The 16,914-nt window shown below is 52.1% G+C and overlaps 1 protein-coding gene across 1 annotated transcript in view; it reads left to right on the top strand.

The window, feature by feature from the left end:
• The window catches only part of LOC8037513 (tetratricopeptide repeat protein 28), an 81,745-nt gene that overhangs the window by 11,269 nt on the left and 53,562 nt on the right, over window positions 1–16,914 (top strand). The window contains exons 4-5 of the mRNA XM_040216212.2: window positions 1,236–1,501; window positions 15,263–15,604. Coding sequence (XP_040072146.2) covers window positions 1,236–1,501; window positions 15,263–15,604 — 608 coding nt within the window. The remainder of the gene's footprint in view (window positions 1–1,235; window positions 1,502–15,262; window positions 15,605–16,914) is intronic.

Here is a 16,914-nt window from a genome sequence, read left to right as displayed (position 1 = left end):
AGTTGGCCACACCTTTGCTTCTGTCTCCAGAGTCCTCTGTCGTGCAAACTTCCTGAAACGTTTTTTTAAGGCGGGTTTGCTTTAAAAAAAAAAGCCTCAAAATGCATTTTGTCAGGGTTACCTATATGGCCGGATGGTTCCAATAAGAAACTTGCTGTGGGTCGTCGGAAACCACTAAAATAAATTCTAGAAAGATCCGGGCCATGTAGGAAGCACGGTGTTGCGCTAAAGTTGCCACTCGTGTGGCAGATGTGAGGCTAGTGGCGTGAAAAGGCAGTTTTTCTGTCTTTTATGAGCTCTGAGCGCGGCCCCCTACCTCAAGTGGACCTTCTTAAACAGGGGTTTCTTTCAATCTTGCCAACTTGAGTTTACTGATGATGTCTGCTGTATGACCGATTAAATTGCCATACTTGTTATGTAGTTTGATTCATCATGATGGTGAGTCTCGTCTTCTGGAACTATTTTGCATTTATCGTTTGCGTTTCCATACTGCCGGGGTTGTGCCCGTTGCGCAAGCGGTAGCTAGAGTGCACCACTGTGCTTCCCAGAAGCCTCAAATGTTTCTAAAATTGATTTATTTAATGACTTTGGAGGATGCTTAGCAAGTTTCTAATTGAACCCTTATTTTCGCTAATTAAAAAGTTGATTGACAAATTTTAGTTACAGTAATTACCTGACTTATCGCGATGGTCCTGTATTATGTCCCCCCTGGCTGCATAACTCATTTGCACAGACTTCATTGGTGTAGCTTTCACGGCCTTTTTAAAACAAAACTGTAAAGCCTAAAAAAAAACAAAAAAACCTGTATACTGAATGACAGGGAAGAGCTGATGGTTGAATCCACGCTTTGGGACGCCGAGCGTGGCGCTTGTTAAAAGAATTTCAACGGATTCCTGTCATTCCTCCGTGTCTCTGAGTCGTTCCGTAAGCCCTCCTCGGGTACACACGGTACATGCAAGAGACGTTTGAAAGAACCGGTTTCGACTGTGGTGCCTAGCTGCAACGCATCTCTGACTAGCGTGGTTACCGCATCCTCATTTCTGGTTTGTTGATCTCTGGCCGACGGCGTTACAGTCGCGTTGCCGTGGACCTGGCATGGCAACGAACGTGGACGCGGCAATGTAATTTGTGGTTACTCAAGGACCACCTCGAACGCACCAGTCGGAGCTGCATTCCAAGCAGCTTAGTTCCGACCGACCCCTTTCTGAGTCGGAGCGTGCAACGCCGCCTTGCAGACGACCAGGCGGGGGAGTGCCGGGCGCACGGCAACCTGGGCTCCGCGCACTTCTCCAAGGGCAGCTACAAGGAGGCACTGTCGAGCCACCGCTATCAGCTGGTGCTGGCCATGAAGTGCAAGGACAGCCAGGCGGCCGCCCTTGCCCTTACCAGCCTCGGCCACGTCTACACCGCCGTGGGGGACTACCCCAACGCCCTGGCCAGCCACAAGCAGTGCGTGCAGCTCGTCAGGCAGATGGGCGACCGGCTGCAAGAGGCACGCGAGGTGAGTCCCCTTCCCGGCACGTTCGGCGGCCTCTTTTCGCCCGACGCCCAACGAGGGAGGCGTCGGATCACCGGCGATGGGCTGGGGATTCGTTCGGGTGTCGTTCGATCCTCGAACCCTCAAACTTTAAGTAGGCTGCACCAGAGTAACGGTCGTGCCGTAAAATTCCGAGCAAGTGCTCGCCCAAAAGTTGGACATAATCTGGAAAAATTGGGGGATTGGCACCTGTTATTCTTCGATTGAGTCCGGTGGAGCTGATCAAGCGGCTCCAAAAGAGCATCGTCACGGCTGTGGTGTCCTAAGACAGACACGCAATGAAACATGCGCCAATTATCGTTTGCCTAAATGCCGACGTAACGCAAACAAACACGGCCTCTAGGTCAGGACAGGTTCGAGCACAAAATAAGGAAACGCATCTTTTTATTGCAGTAAGCACTCCCCCTTTTCGTTGTTCAGGCCACATCGATAAACATCAAAATGTTATTTTTGAGGAAAGATGTCATTTATTTCAAGTTTCAGCCAATATTTTGTTATAGAATGACAATGCTAGAGTTATTATCACAAATGAATGCACTTAGTTCATCCCACTTAGACATGACAATGCATATAGTAAATATAACAATGTAGTGATCCCTCATTCTAATGAAATCGCTTTTTTCGAATTATCACTTTAATCGAAATTCAACGTGGTCCCGACCCAAATGCACGCATTTTGGACTGGATTATTTTAAGTGTATCGACAGCCGACCACGCTTATTACAAAGGCCGAGGTGCCGAAAGCATGCAAGCCTACACGGAGGTACACGGACACCTTTGCGTTCCCTTCCCTACTGTGGCAAACAGCAAACTGGGAAAACGGCAAACAAGTAAATGGAAGAAACGGGTGACGGAGGGCCGAGTGCCGACGCGAGCAGGTAGCAGCGGGAGCAGCGTCCACGTTTTGACGCTACTCATGTCTCCCGCGGCCGACGCTGCCCGACCCCTGTCGGAATCGGATCAAGGGAGCGATGGAGCCCCGAGGAGATCACCCCTTCGGAAGCTCCCAACACACGCGCTTGCGGCATACACGCAGTTTACACATACTTTGTATGGGAGAGTGGGAGTGTTTATGTTTACCGAAAGTCGTTTAGATCTGCGAGGTTCAGAAAAGTGACTGTCCCAAGTCCGAAATCGCCAAAGAATCCGACATTGTGGCATCGGCTGTTCGACACTGTCCACCATTTCTCAGAACAAGCGCGGCATACTGATCGGGTTGTGGAAGTTTCTCAGGCAAGAAAAAGCGCACCCGCGACCCGAACCTGAAAAATCGCCAATTGCTCTGCGCACGTCGGGTTTTCTCGCGAGGATGCTTACCGAGCCAGCGCACGATTCCCAGAGCTGCAACGATCTCTTTAAAAGTGTGTGCAAGCAAACATGTTGGCGAAGCCACGGATGATAACATTGATTCGTTTGCGCTTGTCGATGCGGACGTTCCCGTTGTTGCTCCTGCCACAGATGGTGCAATGGTAGACCTTGCGTGCGGCCAGGGTAAACACGAAGCGACGTCGGAGAGGCACCTCGGGAAACACGGACGACTGCGGAGACACGAAATGTCCTACGGCTGCTTCGAAACAAAGTGGAGTGCAGCGGCAATGTTAGTGTTCTTGTGATGCCTGGAGCAGTTCGAGAAAAACTGATGTCTGGATGAAACTATCGGCAAACTCCACTTAATTATTTTTTTACTCAGTAAAGTTGCCGCTAGTTGTTCATAACCAAGGTTTGTTTGATTAATTATACGGTCGGAGTATCCCAAGTGTACCCATCCACCTTAAAAGCTGCTGTCGCTGTTTTTGTTTTTTTGGCTCTCGTTTTTATTGAAATATTGCTATAAAACTATAAAATTTTCTTGCTGTCCCGTTGACTTTGTTATAGCGAGGGATTACTATAGTTAGAACATTTTAACTGCTTTGCTTGCACAGCTGGGCAAAGGGGAGTGATGTTAAGAATCTTGTGCTCTCTAGAGACTTCAATAACAGAGTTCGAAGTAACATCATATTTATAACACTTATTGATGTGCAGCTTATCAAAGTGGATTTCGAACGTTCCATTCTGAGATCAAGTGAACAAAAAGAGTTTATTTCAAGCGAAGCAGACAGACTCCGATAAGTCTTCCCTTATGGCAGTGTTTCTCAACCACTGATGTTTTGCGGAGGACCCCTTCATGGTGAGAGGAGAGGAAAGGTATAGGTTAAACATAATAAGGATTTAATAAATGAATATAACTAAGGGATAGTGTGAAGTAGACCTCTCTTATTGACATACACACGAGAAAACTCGCCCGAAAACTGAAACATTTCATTTCGACCTGAAAAAAGACAACTTTTATTGCGGGCGTGAGTGATGAGGCAGGGCTTCGCGGACCCCTAGAACGCCTTCGCGGACCCCAAAGGGTCCGTGGACCCCCATTTGAGAGCCACCAGCTGCCTTACGGCATACTCAGAATCCTTTAGTTTAAAGCCCAAAAACTGCAACTTCCCACTGTCAACAGCAATGTTGACGTGACTTCTTTTTCCTTGCGCGCAGTGAGGAACAAGGTTTAGAATGGTGATAAAGTTTGTGGATTCCGGCATTTCTTGTTTCATTCCGCGGCCATCTTGACGGTCATCGGGCTTGCGCTTCGATCTGCATATTGAAGCAAAGTGTCCTAACTTGGTGCAGTTGTGAGACCGCTGATTTTTGGCCGGGTATTTCTTCGCATTCGCAAGGTGTGCAGTTGAACCGCAGTGGTAACATGACATCGTTGATGCTGACGCTCTGCCGGTACTTGCATCGCTTGCGTCGCTTCTGCTCGAAGGCTTGTCCACCACTCACTACACGACAGGGTCTCCAACAAACTCCTTAGTTCCCGTTTCGTTTGTCCAATGTGCCGACCAACTTTGAGCGCACTACTGGGGGTAAGGTTCATACCCCGAAAAAGTAGATGCTCGTGTATTTGTCAAGATGCTGCCCGCTCTAACAGCTGGTTACGTACAGCCTTGTCAGCTTCTTCGCCGAAGTTGCGACACGAAGGTAGCTCACGCAGGGTGGCAGCGTAAGCTTCAAATGCATCAGCTGACATTTTACGACGCCGACGAAAACGCTGACGCCATCAGCTCGTTGGTTGCCATTGAAAAACACTTGTCCAGCACCGCAAGTGCCTCTTCAAAGACGTCATCACCCTTCTTGGCGTCTCCCTCTCGCGTTTTGTTGTTGCTAGACTGTGCCATCTGAGCCAGTGCCATGCTGATCCGTTGTCCCTCCAGGCCCAGTGCGTTAAGTACGGTAGCAGGGCCGTACCCAGAAAAAAATTTCGGGGGGGGGGGGGGGGGGGGGGGGGTTTTCGGGGACAACGGCGGCCATTTCGAAAATGTCTATTGTCTTATTTTTGCCTATGAATCATGTGCATTGGTGGCATATAATGGAGAGTTGTAGCAAACCGAAGAACCGGTCCCGGTTTGATACCCGGTAGCCGACCGGTGCCACTGCGCGTGCGCAGAGGTGGAGATTAAAATCGGCTGGCTGCAAGTGCACCGACCAGGGCCATACCCAGAAAAAAATTTCGGGGGGGGGGGGTCAGAACCTGGTTACGGCCCTGTTGAGTAGGATAACCTTCCTGCGCTTCGGGGCGAGGTCGTTGCCACCAACGGCTTCCAAGAAGTTGAGGAAGGCAGGCTTCCTCTGCCACCACGGAATGGGGGTGGAGACGGACTGAAGTTAAACAAGATGGCTGACCACCGGTCACAGGCGGAGTGAAAAGGCGGAACGGCATAGCTAACGTGACTGCTTAATCCTCATCGCCATTATTTGGTGTCCTAGGACGGACACGCGAACAAAATCTAACTGCTCCAAGTAGTTGGTGAACAAAGAGTCTGGTTTTGTACAGAATGACATCTTTTATAGCGAATGCTGTCGCACAGGGTGGCTGGATGACGTGAACAATAACAACATGGTTTGCAACATAAAACAAGAACACAACAATGGCGCTCGTCATCTTTGTGCATCTGACCGGCTAAACAGAGACACATAGTGAATGTGGCGTGATCCTGAATTTTCTAATGCGTTAACATTAGAGCCTTGGTAGACGCACTGACCTTGGAGGTGTGAAGTGTGTTAGGAGAAGCACGTAGTTGCATGCCTCGCCACAAGATGGCGCCACGGCGGCATCGCGAGGACGCCTTCCGCGGGACTCGGAGAGAGGGCGCGCGGGATGCGCGGCTGTGGGGGGGACTCGGCGGACGAAGGGAGAGCGAGGGACGAAGGACGGGAGCGGTGCAGGGTGATGCCTCGAGTGCTCGGGAATAAAGGAGTTCCGGTTATGAGAGTCCCTTTGTTCTGAAACCGCAAGCGATCTAGCGTGGAAGCTCGCTGGGCCCTGACAAGTGGAGGCTCGTCCTCTGAACCCGAACTACCCTGCTAGACCAATGGCAAGTCCTGCGAAGCAGTTTTACGTCCTCATCTCGCCAGCGCGCCGACATGAGCACGAACAACGTGGTCAGCGAACTGCTGGCCCAGACGGACGGCAGTGCCATGGACCGGGAGCGATTGTCTTCGTGTGTGCGTGACGTGCTCCTGAACACACCGTTACAACAGGACACCGAGGCGCGCACGCAGGAGCCGACGCCTTGGAAGTGCGGTAACATCCAGTTGCCGAAATTCATCGGCTATGAGGACAGGCAGAGCCCGACGGACTTCCTCGACAAGTTCGAGAATTTCTGCCTGGTTACGGGCGTTCCGGACAGCAAGCGCGTCCGACAGGTCCTTCTGGCCGCACTGGAGGGCACAGCGAAGCTTTGGTGGCGCTTTGCGGGAGGCTTTGAAGACTGGGAGACTTTCGTGAAGGAGTTCCACGCCGAGTTTGCGTCTGTCGATTACAAGCATCGGCTGAAGGAAGAACTCGACCGACGCACACAGCACCCGCAGGAAAACTTGCGCCACTTCATCCACGTCATTGCCGAATTCTACGACAGGATCGGCGAGACAGTGTCCGACGAAGAGAAGGTGAGGCGTGTCAGGCGTCAGATGCACCCAAAATTTCAAGACTTGTGCGAAGGGCTCACGTTCGCGAATCTGCGCGAGTTTGCGAGGGAAGCCGGCGGCATCATGGAGCGTGCATGGCACCGCCTCAAGTACGTTCCGCCGCCGCCAAGAACGGACCAAGTTGCCAAGGACCTCGCTTTTGCGGAGCTGCACCCCACAGTGCCCAACCAGTGCCCTCCATCCACGCTCGCTGCCGTGAGTGCTGGGGTGGCCCCTCAGCCATGGTGGCCCCTGCATCCAGCAGCAGTGCAGTCATCCTACTGCAAGGACCAGATGTGGGTTCCAACCACAATGCCCTGCCAGCCAGCACTGCAACTGCCACCACAATGGGCAGTGCAGCTGCCCCAAACTTTGGCTACCTCATTTCAACCCATACCGCAGCCAACACCACTGTGGGCAACACCGCAGTATCCAACCTGGGCACCACCTCTGCCACAACAGGGTCAACAGTGGCTTCAGACTGCACAGCAGGCCCCAAACCTGCAGCCTGCCTCCAACAGAGGACAAGTGTGTCAACGCTGTGGTGGGGTTGGACACTCTGCCCGATACTGCGCAACTGGCAGACAACGCAACCAGCAACACTGCTACAGGTGCAATGAACGTGGACATCTGCAGGCTAACTGCCCGGGAAACGGGCGAGCGTAGAGGCTGACCCGGCCAGCATCTACGAGACTGCCTTGCAAGTTGCAGCAACAGCCGGAGGGAGGGAGCCCTTGCTCGAGCTCACCGTGGGTAACCAGGTATTCCTTGCCCTGTTGGACACTGGGTCCAGTGTTAGTTTAATGGGGGACCCAGCTGTGTTGGCTGCTCAGGCTACTGGTGCAGGACTCAAGCAGGAGACCCATTCCCTCAGGTTGGCAACAGGATGGTCAACCACAACTCAGTCCATCAGATGCCGTATCCGTTGGTCGGGTGGATGCCGCAAACAACGATTCATCCACATGCTAGGACTGTGCCGTGACATTATCTTGGGCAGAGACTTCTTGATCGCAGCAGGTCTATCAATACATGTGGCCCTCGGAGGTTGGACCTTGGGGACGGAGATTCAGGAGCTGGTCCGCTTTGGCAAATCCTCGGAAGTTCCACCTGTGGCCCTGTCCGAGGAAGTGTACTCACTGGAGGAGCTGTTTGCAGCGCCGAGAGAGATTGAGACCTGCCCGGAAAAAGCCATAGTCAAGGGGACTCCGGGAGAAAAGGCAGAAGGCGACCCGCGGATAGTGACAGTGCTCAATGACTACAAAGACACTTTCACAGTACGACCTGGACGCACCTCGCTGATCCAACACAGCATCGATACTGGTGATAGCCGACCCATCCGTTGCAAGATGCGACCAGTAAATGCAGAGAAACGAGCCATAATAGATGAATGCATCAGTTATCTTCTAGATCAGGACTTAATTGAGCCAAGCACAAGCTCCTGGGCCAGCGCCCCTGTCCTGGTGGCCAAGAAAACTGGCGGCTACCGACTCGCAGTGGATTATAGACCACTCAACGCAAGGACTGATGTCCCAGTGCATCCGATGCCCCGAACGGACTGGATCCTGGCGCAACTTGGCAAAGCAAGGTGGTTTACTAGCCTCGACCTGTCCCAAGGCTTCTTCCAAATTCCAGTGGCAACACGGGACATTCCGAAGACTGCGTTTGTGTGTCACCAGGGAACGTTCCAGTTCAAACGCGTGCCATTTGGCGTAGCCGGAGGCCCAGCCACATTTCAGGCCTTAATGGACAAAGTGCTTGATGGAGTAAAATACAGGTACTGCATGGCGTTCCTAGACGATGTCTTGGTCTTTTCAGAGTCGTTTGAAGACCATGTAGTGCACTTACGGGATGTACTACACAGGATCGCAGAAGCGGGACTGACCATCAACCCCAGCAAAGTGCAGCTCTGCAAGCAGTCACTTAAATTCCTAGGCCATGTCATCTCTCCGGGTAAATGCCAGCCGGATCCAGAAAAGGTTCGAGCAGTTGAAGAGTACCCCACCCCAACATCAGTCAAACAGCTGCAGGCGTTCTTGGGACTGGTGGGATACTACCGCACATTCATTCCACGATTTTCCGACATCGCAAAACCTCTCACGACGCTGCTCAAGAAGAATGCATTTTGGAGGTGGGAGCAGCCACAGCAGGAAGTTTTCAAATCCTTAAAGTCTTGGCTTACAGAGGAGGCAGTGGTGGCCTTGCCCGACCTCAACCGCCCCTTCATCATTGAGACAGATGCCAGTGGCATTGGCATCGCTGCAGTCCTGCTGCAGGAGAATGATGGACACTTCAGGCCAGTGTCCTTTATAAGCCGAACGTTGACAGAAGCAGAGAGCAACCACACCGTACAGGAGTGGGAATGTCTGGCAGTTGTATGGGCACTGGACAAGTTTCGCCCATACATCGAGTTTGCCCACTTTGAAGCACACTGCGACCATGCATCACTCTCATGGATGTTCCACACGGAGCAAACCTCCAGCAGAGTGAAGAGATGGGTGCTCCGTCTGCAAGGCTTTAAGTGCACAGTGAAGCACAGACGGGGCAAAGCTAACATCCCTGCTGATGCCCTAAGTCGTTGCCCAGTGTCTGCTCCAGAGCCTCCTTCACCGTCTACTGCTGAGGACTGGTTTCCGATCGAAGTGAGTGACCCCGTTCCTTCAATTCGATTTGAATAGGTTGCCGCCTCGGGGTCTGTGGACATATCACTGCTGAGCGATGGCAAAAGGCTGGCTGCAGAACAACAAAAGGATGAGCTTCTAAGAACAGTAATTGACTTCATGGAAAACAACTCTTTACCCAGTGATATTAGGGAGTCGCGTAGAGTGCAAGACCTGGCAGCAGATAGTGAGATTGACGACACAGGTCTGCTGTATGTGGGCCAGAGCAACAAGGTTCCATGGCTACCGCTCCAACTGAGATCACTGGTGTTACAGGTGGAGCACGACCATCCGCTTAGTGCCCGTGCAGGATACTTTAAGACGCTTCGACGGACGGAGAGGCGATTCCACTGGCTTGGAATGAGGGCAGATGTGTCTCGTTACGTTCGTGCCTGCAAGATATGCCAGGCCTTCAAGCTACGACGACAAAAACCGAAGGGCCTTATGGATAGTTCTTGGGCCACTGGCCCCATGGAGCACTTGAGTGTCGACCTCATCGGACCGCTTCCTGCCACAGCCAGACAGAACAAGTACATCCTGGTCATCCTGGACAAGTTCACGAAGTTCATTGAGCTCTGTCCTCTCCGGGCACCAACATCTAGAGCCATTGTGGAGCGGATGGTGGACATCTTCTGCCGACATGGGGTGCCCCAGAGCATCTCCAGTGATAACGACCAACCGTTTGTAAGCGGATTGTGGAAGGGAGTGCTCAAGCACTGGGGCATTGCAGAACGCCATACGGTACCGTACAGACCAGCAAGCCAGACAGTCGAGTGGCACAATGCCACAGTCAAGCAGGCTGTTGCAGCCTACTGTGGCACCCACCGTGACTGGGACAGGCGCCTCACAGAGGTGGCGTTTGCCATGAGGACGTCGGAGAGTGTGGTGACCGGGTACACGCCAGCCTTCCTCTGCTACGGCCGAGAACTTCGAACCCCGTGGGAGTTTCGCCCACAGGGACACTCCGAGACCCAGCCGTCCACTTCTCACGTCTTCAGTGCAGAGCTGAGCCAACACCTCAAAGACGCCCTCGCCTTTGCGAGAGACCACCAACGCAAGGCACAGGAGACACAGCGACGACACTACAACCGGAGGCGACAACAGTGCGAGTTTGCTGTGGGTGACTTCGTTCTGCGAGACTCGCACACACTGAGCAACGCCAGTCGGGGAATCACTGCCAAACTTGCCCCTCGACGCTCTGGACCCTTTGCCATTGCGGCCCAGACAGGGGAAAACGTGTACAGACTGAAGGACCCTACGACGGGCCGACGGTGTGGACTGGCCAATGTCGACCAGTTGGTGCGGTACTATGATTCATAGGCATTGCTATTCACGTTATGCACAGATTAAGGAGGGGGGATCTGTTAGGAGAAGCATGTAGTTGCATGCCTCGCCACAAGATGGCGCCACGGCGGCATCGCGAGGACGCCTTCCGTGGGACTCGGAGAGAGGGCGCGCGGGATGCGCGGCTGTGGGGGGGACTCGGCAGACGAAGGGAGAGCGAGGGACGAAGGACGGGAGCGGTGCGGGGTGATGCCGCGAGTGCTCGGGAATAAAGGAGTTCCGGTTATGAGAGTCCCTTGGTTCTGAAACCGCAAGCGATCTAGCGTGGAAGCTCGCTGGGCCCTGACAAGTGTTTGGAGTATTCAAAGTTTGCAACGTCGCCACAGGATGGCACCACAGCCACACTGGCAATGGTAAATGGCTAGGAAACATTTTCTACGAGTGCTGACAAAAGGTGGCGGGGTGCATATTTGGAAAGACTAGGTGATAGGACGTGTAGCAACGGAGTTCGCACTAGATTGCCTGGTTATAGGGAACGACGTCCTTCTTCGCTAATTTGGGCGCCGCACAGTTGGGGACGGCGGGTGTTAATGGGCAACTCCGCTCAATTCCCAAGATTTTAGAGTAATGAATTTCTCATTAAAAAGCCCTAGTAAAAGACACTACGTCATTTGCTTTGCGAAAATTAGGGTATATATTTTTAAATTTATTTTTAAACACGAGCAGAAATCGAAACCGAAACTTCTGCTCCATTCGGTGACATTGGCCCCGGGCCACCAAGAATATGACTATCATGTAGTCCGAAATGTCACGTGATCCCCTATGCAACGACTTACACCGCACTCTTCACCACGTCTTGGTGTCTACGACATTCAACGACGTCTGCACAACTGTGGCATCAGTCTGCGTGCGTAGTGTGTCCATAGTGTGGACGAAACTCCTAGAGACAATAATTACAAACGGTGAGACGGTGACGGTGGTTGCGACACGGGAGATGGCGGTAACGGCGGGACCACGGGCGGGGTGGCTGGACGGCCCCCAAGAGGCGCGCTGCGCAGGGGCATTACGCCCATCACATGGACACCGCCGAGCTCCGAGAGGAAACGTTGCTAACGTCACCCATTACGCTCGCCCAAAGAAATAAAAACAAGGAAAAGGGGGAAATGGTGATGACAATTAGCTCAATGTTGGCTTTGCCCACGCCGTAGCCTCGGCTGCGCCGTTGGTTGTGCCTCTATTCACCCTCCCGAATCAGCCGATTTCAACAACTTGGCGAGTTGCAAAGTTTGCAGGGCCGTTTAAGAAACATTTAGACAGAACTACGTCGTAATATTTGACGCGTGGTCTTCCTAGGTGATACTAAAGAGGACTGCATTGTTTTTTCAAAATCAAAAATGAAGCGGAGTGGCCCTTTAAACCTCCTTGACCCCCTATTCACACCATGGCGACAGTCTGCGGATGGCTCATTACAAAATATTAACTCACCTTGGCCCAGCTGTACATGCTGCCTCACGGCGCCCCGCCGGCAACCCATGTATGCCCTAGCCCTGCCGTCCCCCGTGCACCTCGGTTGCTAAGTGTCACGTCACGCCGTCGTCTTTTATAACCAGTCATCCCGCACAGCCGCCATAGCTCCACGTCCTATCGCCTAACCTCTCAAAATAAGCATCCGGGGTGCGGGTGTGCGCTTTGGACGCCCTCGGAAGCTCCTGCGGTTGGCTTTGGAGGCTTTGGAGGTGCACACGGGCTGCGGCTCTGTTCTTCTGCCTGCCGTTCTTGACACACCGTTACCATGTCATCGGGCCGTAATTTCTGCCTGTGATTGGTGTAGCCGGTGATAGCAGATGCACAAAGACGACTTTGACAATACACTTTCGGTGCTGCTTACATCGAATCGTAGTGTTGGCTACTATCTGACTTAGTGTGAGACGGAGAGGAAAAATGCGGAAGGGCCACGAGGTGGGCTGGGCTTCACCAGTTTGGACAGGGGCCTGCGAGTCAAGCTTCCCCGCTTTGCACTGGTGCACTCGGAGGAGCAGCTTACGCGCGGGTGTATCTTGGTTAGCCGGAGTTCGCCACTTCGTACGTCCCCGGCCTATTTTTCGAATATTTCAAAAATAACTGCAGATGTACACTTATTGTGACACAGTGCCTGCTCGGTATCTTTTGATAATACTGAGACTGCTATAGTGAGGTAACAGCTACAAACGAAGCTTCCAGCACGTGCTTCTTACCTTTCATCACACTTTGGCTGGGCACGAGACCTAGAAGTGTTACTGGAGGCTAGAAAGCTCGCGCCGGAGTTTGAGCATCTTGTACATTCTTAACCTTTACCCGACTACATTCCAGAAGCACGCAGAACAGACACATTCACATTTATGCCTGGAGCTGACCAGTTGGGAGTGGAAGAGTGCATTCAAGCTTGTTCATATCTTACCAGCAACGACCGACCTCATTTCCTATTCTGGTTTAAAAGTTGCTAACCTAAATTTTTGGACTGAGTATTTGTGAATTGTGTCCCGCAGAAGTGAAACAGAATTTCTTAAAATATTTTGCGACATTGTTTTGGTAAACACAGTGATCTGTTTTGGTCCTGTTTGGGGACTGAAACAACCTTGAAATCTGTCGGCGTGGCTGATTGGTGTGGAACCAATTTTCGAAGCAGTACCTTCTACGAGCTACGAAATTTTTCTGACCGTATGCCTCCCTAAGTAAAGTGTTTTTTTTTTGTGTCGAGCGTTATTTTAGCAGATCTAAGTGACCCAGTTCATGCGTAACTATTAGCCTGGTGCTCTATATTATTTGTATGGATGCTTACAAGGTCTGTAAGTATTTGCACCACTTTTTGCGTCAATGTCGAGACTGGGACGGGTTTTTCGGCTCATAGCCAAAGCAGATAGGGGCTTCTCAAGATAGAGAAGTCTCGGAACCCCTGTGTTGCACTTTGGTACATACTTATTTCAGTTTAGAAGACGGAACAAATACAAGAAGGAGGTATAGGCTTGAAACTGCAGTCATTATTACATACAGTAGAATCTCGTTAATTTGAACCCGAGGGGGACCGGAACTTTGTTTGAATAGTGCAAAGTTTGAATTGCCAGCAGTTTCCTTCCTAGAAACACTTAGGACGGGACCTGCATCCTAGTTTGAATTGTAGGTTTAGAAAGAGTTATATACGTAAAGACAGGGGACGGGACAACACATCATGTGTTGTCCCGTCCCCTGTCTTTACGTATATAACTCTTTCTAAATCTACATCGATACCAACGCACTCACTAACAAGTGTAGTTTGAATTATTTGCAAGTTTGAATTAAGAGGGTTCGAATTATTGAGATTCCACTGTTTTCACAGAATGAGCACTTGGGCTCAGTGCGGCACAATTTCTGATCTACTTTTCATACATGGACAGTGTGAAATGTGCCACGAGAGCTCTTTCCAGGGCCTCTTCTTGTAATCGAGATGAGACAAGTACATTTGACGGTCATCATATTGCTTTGGTCCGCTGCATCCCAGCCATTCTGCTTTAAAGGCCCGTTCACACATACAGCATCGGGCTAACTCGGTGCTGTACACGCACTGTTGACTCTGCTCTATACCAGCACTGTATCAGTGATCTGCTGCATGTGACCTTTTATTTTATTGCAGAATCACATTCTTGCTGAAGCTATACCTTGATCTAGCCTTGGAAAGGGAAACATGTTGCAACAAGCCAGGCAAGCCATACTTGAAGAGAGTTGGCCAGCTGCCAAAAATCCAAACAATGCATTGCAAAAAAAAAGAACGAAAAAAAATAAGGGCAAAGAAAAAAAAATTGTAGAGGCAGGGAGTGAAATATTGAGAAGACTTCGCCCGCTTCAAAAACAAAAAAAAAAGTTACAAAAGGAGCACGTAGCATCATTACAGCGTCATGTGTCTGGAAGGCTAAGATTGGAGATAGATCGAAATACAGCTTCAATTTTTTTACACGCGCACTGTCTTAGTGCTATCTTGTCACTTTGTGAGCAATGACACTACACTCCATTTTAAGCCGAGAGTTTGGTAAAAGCTACGTAATTGTTAAACCCATCGTATGTCTATCTTTTACCTCGTGATCAAGCTCCCGCCCAGGGCCATACCCAGGGAAGAGTGTTTAAGGGTTCTAACCCCCCAACCCCTCCACGCGCAGTGTGAAACATTCCGTGACACCTCCTTTCCACCTTGCGTGAAATCACTCTCCCTGTGCAAATTTGCACCCTAGAACCAAAACATTTCCTCTAAAGAGAAAGTGACTGCTTCATTGTTTTGGCGGAACAATTAGGCTCTTGAAGACCGTTACAGGCCTACATCTATCGCCCAGCTAGCTCCCTATTCCACGTTTTAGGAATAACTGGAAAAGAAGGAAGAGCGGAAGAATACCTCTTTATATGAAAGTGTGTGTGTGTGTTTGTGTGTGCATGGCTTGGGGGGGGGGGGGGTAGGTAATCCACAGTGGACACAAAAGTGACGGTCCAAGAGCTAAATCGAGGTCAGCGCAGCGTAGTGGAGGGAACAGGATCTGACATCGTTGCCTCGGGGTCTTTCTATGCACCTGTTTCTTTTTCGTGGCAAGATGGCCGCCACGTGCCCGGAAACCCCCGTCTGACAAAATTTTCTGGGTACGGCCCTGCTCTTGCCGGAGAGAGCAGGGTGATGAAAAGGAGGCAGTGGTCTAACGAGCACGTAGCTCCCCGTCAGCCTAGGGGTGAAGAGCGCCGAAGCAGCGCTGACCTTCTGCTATCCACGTGTGAAGCCACCTCCACGACGCAGGTGGGGAACGTGGGTGCGGTCTACCTGGCCATGGGGGACTTTGACAGCGCGGTGGACTGCCACACGGAGCACCTGCGGCTGGCCAAGCAGCTGGGCAACAAGGTGGAGGAGGCCCGCGCCTACAGCAACCTGGGCTCTTCGCACCACTACCGGCGCTCCTTCGAGCAGGCGCGCACCTTCCACGAACACGTGCTGCGCCTGGCACGAGAGCTCGGGGACCGGGTCATAGAGGCCAGGGCCTACGCGGGGCTCGGCCACGCGGCGCGCTGCATGGGCGACAGCCAGCAGGCGCGGCGCTGGCACGAGAAGCAGCTCGACATGGCCCTGGCCGCCAGGGACAAGGTGCGGTCCTTTTGTCGTAGGCGCCTGGAACGTGTCTTCAACTGCTGCATTTAGCGTCTCGTACCGTCCGTGCATAGAAAGAGGTGTTATGGTGTCGGATGTAGCGATCGTTATGCTTGTTTGTAGAAATTCAGCTAGGAAGAAGTCATTTTTCATCCACGATGTGCGAAATATTGAAAGCTATAGCTGTAGCACAGTCACACAATGCGGGCATAATGGTGCCGTCACATACCTGAGGACGGAAGTGCAACTTGGTTAATTCTCATTGCTGTCGTGGTCGCCACTGACGACCGTCACGAGCGCTCAGTGATTTGGGAAGTGGGTAAGGCAAGGCACTGCACGCGCGTGCCAGTTCACGGCGTTGGCCGCCGTGAACTGGGGCGGATGAGCACTCGCCTGGCGAACGGAAGCCTCAAACTGCCGGCGCCATTAGGAAGAGTGCGCGGCTGTGGCGATGCAAAGGAAGGCGTAGGTTTCCCCGTGACGTTGAGCGGTGAAAGGAGGGGGTAATGGTGAAGTTGAGAGATGAGTGGAGGGCGGAACGCGAGCAGAGAAACGAGGTGCAGCTCTGCAGGAAAGACGGCTGCAAGACAACGAGTTTTAGCACAACAGCTTTACGTTTCGAGTTGGGTTCGAGATGTAGAGATGTCATAGCGAAATCGAACGTGGTGGAAGTTACTAAAACCATCCAACATTACACATAGCAACTGGATACTGCCAAAGTGGGATATCGTATAATGCGAGTAACGTCTGAAAACAACTGTTCGAAGCAGACGACAGGAAGACTCTCCCTTCGTCACGCCGTTACTGCCGGGACTCCGAGACTTCTCTCTTTTCTCTCTCCACGCGGCGCAGCCGACAGGACGGCCCAACTTCCCTCTCCTTGCGCCATAGCAGCGATGACAACGGACTAACTCAAAATCTCTAGAAAGTGTCACCCGTAATGCTGTTGCTTTAAAAAGACGAGGGACAGCACGTGTCGCTCACGCACTCACCGCCTTCACGCTCCTCACGCTCTCATGGCCCTGATGCCCCTCACACACTCGCTGCCCTCACGCACTCACCGCCCTCACGCACTCATGGCCATCACGCGCCTCACACACTCACTGCCTCCACGCACTCATGGCCCTCACACCCTACACGCACTCACCGCCCTCACGCCCTTTATGCACTCATGGCCCTCATGCCCCTCACGCACTCGCCGTCCTCAGGGCACTCGCGCAGTCATGGCCATCATGCCCCTCACGCACTCACCGCGCCTTCACACTCCTCACGCACTCATGGCCTTCATGCCCCTCACGCACTCGCCG

Source organism: Ixodes scapularis, unplaced genomic scaffold (genome assembly GCF_016920785.2).
Source record: "Ixodes scapularis isolate PalLabHiFi unplaced genomic scaffold, ASM1692078v2 PGA_scaffold1__304_contigs__length_218370807, whole genome shotgun sequence".
NCBI lineage: Eukaryota > Metazoa > Arthropoda > Arachnida > Ixodida > Ixodidae > Ixodes > Ixodes scapularis.
The sequence above is the reverse complement of the archived record's forward strand: the minus strand, read 5'-3'. Positions and strand labels throughout refer to the sequence as shown.